This window comes from Protopterus annectens, chromosome 11.part0 (assembly GCF_019279795.1).
Source record: "Protopterus annectens isolate FY-2018-M chromosome 11.part0, PAN1.0, whole genome shotgun sequence".
In the NCBI taxonomy this organism is placed as follows: Eukaryota; Metazoa; Chordata; order Ceratodontiformes; family Protopteridae; genus Protopterus; species Protopterus annectens.
Genome location: NC_056745.1, coordinates 1,236,447,688 through 1,236,455,485, shown reverse-complemented (window position 1 = coordinate 1,236,455,485; position 7,798 = coordinate 1,236,447,688). Strand labels below are relative to the sequence as shown.

The window sequence follows — 7,798 nt, the reverse complement described above, 5'->3', positions numbered from 1 at the left end:
TCTGTTGTTTTTGAGTTGTCCCTGATTCTTGAACAAATAAGTCGATAGCTTTGTTGGCGGTCCATACCTCCTCACTCACTCACTCACTCACTCACTCACTCACTCACTCACTCACTTACCCACTCACTATCCTCCACACATGCAAACACACGCAGACACACAGAAACACACAGACATAACCTTCCCAACACACACACACACACACACACACACACACACACACACACACACACACACACACACACACACACACACACACACACACACACACACACACACACACACACACACACACTGCACATGATGCACTCCCTCCTTACTTGAAAACACTCATGGGCTCCTTTAAATAGTTTCAACTTTTTCTGTGTTGTTTTTAATTGTTCAGTTTTGCATAGCTCTGAGCACATTTGCAACAAGCTGATGTAAACATTGTTGCAAGGCTATAAACTGTGACAATTTTCCACCTGATTTGACTAAACTACCAGCCTTACAAGAAGTGGGATAAGTACATTTCATATTATTACTGAGTATTGCCATACCTGTATAAGCTAGTTACTTTTCTATTTACAATAAAGAGCATGTGATTTAACAGTTTAAATGTGTTATTAGAGATTTCTTTGTATGACTAATCATAGCCGATATGTATTAAGATTCTGTAAGCAGAATCACAAGGAATGGCAAATATCTGGTATGTACCTGCATTTGTAAAATGTCGTTTACTGTAAATAATATTGTGATTTGTGGAGCTTTTCTCCCTGGGCCTCTACTGAAAATGGATATATATCCAGTTGGACTAGCCCTGTCAACATATGTAAAATAAATAAATTACTGGTGATTTTCTTATAATCCAGCTAAGAATTGCTTTGCTTTAACTTTAGTGAGAGTAGAGAAAGAACCTTGCCATTTATAAACCTCTGATTGGTATAGAAGGTTAAAGTGTATCATTTTGCTGTTGGACAGTGAGCTTGTTTGACTATTTTTCAGCTTTTTCATTTTTTTCTTTGTTTTAAATTGCCCACATTTGTAAGGCACTTGCATTAACAGTGTACTGCATAGATGCAGGTTTCTTGAGACATATTTTTCATATACGACCTTACCTTTTCAAATCACTACTGGTTAGAGTGATTAGTAATATCTGGTGTACTAACATCTGCCCACAGTTGTACAAAGAACCACACTGTGCACGACTGGTCCACATAGTTGAATCAAACAGCTTGCAGGCATTTAGAACCTTAACTTTCTCTACATAACCAACTTTCCTGGTTCCTATAGTACTTTAAATAGTCAGTAGCATACCTCTCAACATCTAAGTGCAAGACATATGGACAAAGCTAAAAAAATTGGAGACAGAGGCCCAAAATCAGGGCAAATTTTAAATATTGCTCTTACAAACTAGCTAGAATAATAGACTTTGCATTAGCTTGCATTTTCTGAAGGATATGAAGCCTGAAAATCGAATTTATGTCATTTTTAGTGACTTAAGTCCTCAATCAGTCACTAGAATATGACAAATGGCATGATGAATACACCAAAGGTAAGAGGGAAAAGTCTGGACATTCTGGGTAAATTGGGACAAGAATCTTTGTTTTGCTCTATGTTGGCAAGTTGCTCTTTGTGTGTTGACATAGACTGACATTTTTTAGACAAGCAGACTTAGATTATATGTTTTAAACAACAGCACCTCCAATAAATCAACTCCTATCCTCACTGATACAACTCCTTCTGCAACCCACAATAGTAATCAGTTGGAATCATGGAGTTGCACTTTCAAACCATCTCTGTAGCCAGTCTAGTTGAAATAGTCACCCTTAGACAATGTAGTGATTGCTTCATGTTTACTGGATGCACTCTAGTACTTAAACCAGCAGATACAGTGTGTGAGAGATGTGTAGTACAATGTTACTGGACAAAAAAAACACACAATACAACATCACACCAAACAAAGCATGCACACAGTTTAGACCAAGCATATAGACCTACATATGCAGAGGATCTTAAAAGTAATCCACCTACATTACAAACATCTCCTACATTTAACTGAGAAAACAACTAATGTTAGCAATGAGATAACATTAAGCTATTGCTGTTTAGTGCTAGAAGCTTTAACAAGAACCTCCACTACCTATAAGCATTCCTTCCCCTGCAAAACATTGACACGTGTCTTCACAGAGACCTGGTTTAAGTCCAGTGGGAGTACTCTAGCAGCGACAGTGTTTCTACATTCTTAAGAACTTCTCACTTTTACACTCACTAAATATGATAGCTCCCTAGAACTCCTCAGTGTCCAACTTATTATAGAGAAAACCATTTATCATACCAGTATGACCCCCTTAGCCCATACCCCCAATCTAGCTTTTCTGGAATCCCTGTGTATTACTCCAAATATCGTTCTCCTAGGAAATTTCAACTATACCACCATATGCTGTGAGATTTATACATACTCAAGCAAGTATGCCCACAAATTTCTGGACTTCATCAAACTGTCCGACTAGTTAGTCCTCACACCAACTAGGGGCATTAAAATCTTGGACTTGGTCCTTACTAATATGAGACAGGTCTGCTCCCAACCAAAAGTGACTTCCTCCTTGGTCAAATCAGACCACAAGTCAATCACATTCACCATAAGACTGAAGCCTGAAGCAGCTATTAATTCCTCTGTATTCTGAGATTATGCAAAAGCTAATCTACTAAAACTGAGTGATGTTCTGGCTAAATTCAAAAACACTTTTTATCTTGATGACCACACTGCTTATGTGGAATCTGTTACTGCCAAATTGCCAGCACATATAAATAGCTGTACAAATACAGTTGTTTGTCAGAAATAAAATCAATAAATATTTCAGAAACAAACCCCTATGGTAAAACCCTAATATAAACAAGGTCTGTGATAGAAGAAAAAACTCATTGCATGCAAAAATAAATATAATTCTCAAGATGCCAAAAAAAAAAAACATTCTTGCTAAACAAAACAAGGAACTCCAGGTCCTGATCAAAACATCCAGAGCAAGATATGGGGTAAAAATAGCTATCCAGGCAAAGGATAATCACAAATCCTTTTTAACTTTTTTAGAAATTTCAAAAACAATACCTAGCACTGTGCAGAGCAAATACTAAATTATATCATATACTCAGGCCTGCCAATCAACGTGGAGACTAATTTAGCTCAAACTTCATCTTCTCTCCCCTCAGATATTCTCAGATCACATACTGTCATCTACACCCCCTCAAATCATTGAAGAACTTGTTCTCAATGTATTTTCTAAAGCCAATAACATTATTTCTATGAGGCTGGATAACCTACAGCTCTGCTTGAAAAATAAATTGCCAGAAATCCTACAGAGGTTCCTGAATATTAGCCATAAAACAGACTATGTGCCAGATGAATGCAAGGACAGCAGCAGTGGCTCCCTTGCACAAAGGTGGGGCTTCAAATAACCTGGATAATTATTGACTCATAAGCCTGACCAGTCTCATCTGTAAGGACATGGAATGGATCATTATGGAATTAGTAAATTAAGATGTAGGTTAGATAGTCTCTTGACTCAGTTTGGATTCATCAGGTGTCCCAAACAAAAATCTGGTGGCAAAATCATGGATTAAAGCTAAATGCCAAGAAATATTTCACTGTATCCTTCAGCAAGCATAACAGCACTTGTAACTATTACATTTACAACACACCCCTGAAAATTGATCTCATAGTTAGGGATATCAGTAATGAACTGTCCTTTCATCTACATGTATCCACTGTTGTTAGGAAGTCCTTTTTCATTGCACAGTATATAACTAAAGGTATGGTGTCCCGGTCCAGGGATGTAATCAATCCACTGTACTTTTCACTCATTAGGCTGATCATTGAGTTCAAGGCCCCTTATGGTATGTAGACTTCCGAACACTTACATGTATATACCCCAACATATCCTTGTCTGACCTGTTTTGGGGTTATTCATATGCAAAATTTAAGGGATAATATCTAGCATGGGACTGTAAGGATAGGCTTCCTAACATCCTCACAGATCAGAATCCTATGAAGTACCTATGAACGTACGGACACACGCACCCATTCACACCCCCACACAACTACTTTACTGATTCCCTGACTAACTACACACACACACACACACACACACACACACACACACACACACACACATAGTCAACCAAGACCACTCATATTGCTGCAGACATACACACCCACTCACTGCCACTCACATATTCCCCCACCACTATCCCTCTGATAAACTTCCCCAAACATACCTTTAAAGCAATCGCACCCCTTGGAAGTAATGGGAGAATGCTGGATTTGGGCTGTGCTAATTTAGGAAGTGAATGATGACTGTGTAAATATCCTGGGTCTGTATTAGAACATCGAAGTTTCAAAACGTCGAATGTTCTAATATCGACCCCTATTCAGCGAAAGCTGAAAATATTGAAGCAACAGAAAACCAAATTTTTTCCTAGGGAAAGAATTTGGTTGTCTGTTTCTGTTGCTTCGGTATTTTCAGCGCTGTGGTAGAAAGTTACGGGTCGGGTTCAGGTAAATGTGCGACTGAGTGTGGGTTAGGTTAGTTAGGGTTAGGGTACAGGTTAGGTATGTGTGCGATTGTGTGGATGTGAGGGTTAGGGCAGGTTAGGTGAGTTAGGGTTAGGGCACAGGTCAGGTAAGTGTGCGATTGTGTGGACATGAGGGTTAGGGTGGGGTAGGTGAGTTAGGGTTAGGGCGCGAGTGAGGTGAGTGTGCGATAGTGACGGACCTTAGGGTTAGGGTTTGGGTTAAGGTAAGTGGATAGTTAGTGGTGTGTGTATAGTTTAGTGCAGGGTTAGATGTAAGATTTTAGGTGTATGTGTGTGGATTGTTGTTTGTTTGGTGTGCTTGTGTTGTGTGTATGTGTTTTGGAACAGCAAATTTGTTCCCTATGATCAAAAATTACTCTATTACACACAAATAATGGACAAAAAGTGTTACTTTCAAACCTGGACAACATCTGACACACCAAATTTATTTTTTACTATTCAGTTGATTATATAATTTAAGCTTCCAGCTTATTGACTGCTCCTTCAGCCACTTAATCCACAGATTTCGCTTTTAGTAATATAGTTCAGTTCGAATAACCTCTGCTAATTGGGATCATGATACATCTGGATTATTGAAATGCACAGGTAATGAGAATATAGGTGAGTTTGTTATTTTGAATGGCAACTCTACAGCATAATAAAAGGCAAAGACAATGTCATCATGTGTTTGCTAGGTGCAGTGTTACCAGTTGTCACCATGTGCCTGCCGGCAACAGTGTTACATTCAAGCATAAGTTTAAATTGATGAAAGAGTTGTCACCTTTACTGTGCTCATTCATAACATCAGCACCATATGTCATAAAATTAAATGAAAGCAGCCCTATATATTTATGGTTGTTTCTGGTGTAAGTAAAACAGAATAGGGTACTGTTGTTAGCCAGGGTGATTCTTAGTTTCCTACTACTGTAGCACATAAACTAAATTTCTGACATACATATCTCAGTATAGTAAAAGCTGCTTCTAACTGTATAATTGTCCTTTTTTGAAGGATTTACCTTGTGGGAGCCATTTCCATGTGATGACAGAAAACCATTTGTATGCAAGTTCGAATCATGAAGGAAAGGGAGACATTAATTGTTAGTTTCTGGTGAACTTTCAAAGCAAACTTGCATGACAAAAATAGTGCATTTAGCAACTATGTTAACTTTTACCTAGGTAAACAAATTTAAATAAAATAAAATAAAATTTCAAAGAAGTGTCTTTTGTTTCTTCTTTTATTAAAATATGTTTTTAACTATACTGTGACACACCTGCACTGGCCCAGTAATCAAGGAGCCTCAGTCACCACCACTAACACCAGTGAGGGACATACACAGTGAGGGAATTACACATTGACAGGATGGATTCTGCCTCTTTCTCTAGAGCACCAATAAGACTCCACACTGGCAAAGCAATAGGGTTAAAATCTTAAGACAAGTGGTCAAGCCAAAATTTGCAGCACCCTCTCTTTCCAACTAGGGCTTTGTGTCCCTGCCAAAGTAGCTGACACACACACTTTGAGATCTGATTTAAATACAAACACACGCACACACTCCTGGGAAAGGCTGGAACAAGTGTGCTAGCTATGCCCCCTTCTGCCCAGACTAAAAGGTAGTTATCACTGCCACCAACCAGCTCTTTATCAGCTACTATAGGCCATTCTCAAAGGGTGACCAATCCTACTGTGTGATGTTACTATTATCCAAATGGTAAGTGTGACCAAGAGCAAGGCTATTTAGGAGTGGCTGTACAGTGTCAACAAATACATGTGCAAGTACCCTAAGAGCTTAAATACTGCTAAACAAACCAGCCACAAAAATAGATTTAAATATATTTAATAATAAATAATAAAAGAAGAAGCCAATATTCAATAACTCAACACAATGACTACAGAGTTCAGAATCACAAGAAATATTTTAAAACAACATTGCAGGATAGTCTTAAATAAATACAGAAAACTTCTAAGCTAATCTTTACTATACACCTATCTATATCTAAAATAAATTACTTTTCCAATGAGAGGATGTTCTTGCTAGGTCCAAGACAAGATACAAAATGTAAAGTCTTTCCCTGAGAGAGTTCTTAAATCAATATCAAATATTACTGCTGGGTCAAATTGGATGACTTGACTTTGTCACCTGCCTTCAGTTCAAAGGCTAACAGAAACTTAACAAAATTTTAGCAACTCTGTTTGAGAAGTATATATCTCTCAGATGTTTGCTCAGAACTGGAAGTCTTAAAACAATTAAACACTTTTACATTTTAAAAAACCTTCAAAGCAACTAGTAAAATCCAAAAAGCTTTATTGTACCACACACCGGTTGAGAGCTTTCTTCACTACTGAAGGGACTTCATCAGAGCAATTTCAGTTTTACAACCCAGCCCTTTTATGTAAAGAAGCACCCAATTAACCAATTAATTATACTAAATACTTACATAAAAAACTACAGAGACATAAAACAAGATGCATATAACAATTATGTGCATATAACAGTTCAAAACATTACATGGCAATTACATATCAGATAAATTAACTTTCACTATAAAAACTTTAAAAATATACACTCAAATGTCTAAAACTAATTATGTTATCCTAAAATATTTTTTAACTTCAAAAGACATGCAATTTTCACATTTTCATTAATACCAGGTGTCTGGTGGCATTCAGCTTAATTCACACATATCTAAATGTACATCCAGTATTCTACCCTGAGGGTCCTTAACCAACTGTTGCAGTATAGAAAACTTAAAAATGTGGTCCTTATTCTCAGATATATGCCTACTCAAGGCGTTAGTCATTTTTTTGTTTCTTATATCCAATAAATGTTCCTTAAACCTGTCTTTAAATCATCTACAGGTTTTGCCCACATAAAAAAACGGGCATGACTGGCATCTAGCCACATATACCACATTCATACTGAAAAAGTTAAAGTACCCTGCAATGTGTATATACAGTCCATTTAGCCTCAAATACTCTGGGGTCTCTCCTATATTCATACAATTCCCTAATCCCCATTTAAAATTCCCCCATTTTCTGCTAGAAATAACCACTCCTTCATTTCCTTTTGATTCTAACAAATTTTTGAATGATCTGTCCTTCCTAAAGACAATCACAGGAGCAGATCCTACTTTTTGCGCAATACGTTGATCATATGACAACATTTCCCAATTACGCCAGAGTATTTTGACAATTCCATCTGCATCAAATTGAAAGTGGTAATAAAACTAAGCTTCCTATCAGGCTCCT

The 7,798-nt window shown here is 37.4% G+C and overlaps 1 protein-coding gene across 3 annotated transcripts in view; it reads left to right on the top strand.

The window, feature by feature from the left end:
- The window catches only part of LOC122814864 (regenerating islet-derived protein 4-like), a 169,908-nt gene extending 164,166 nt beyond the window's left edge, over positions 1-5,742 (top strand). For all 3 annotated transcript variants that reach the window (XM_044087146.1, XM_044087145.1, XM_044087144.1), the window contains exon 5: positions 5,561-5,742. In XM_044087146.1, coding sequence (XP_043943081.1) covers positions 5,561-5,628 — 68 coding nt within the window. In that variant the 3' untranslated portion in view covers positions 5,629-5,742. The remainder of the gene's footprint in view (positions 1-5,560) is intronic.
- The last annotated feature ends 2,056 nt before the right edge of the window (positions 5,743-7,798 follow it).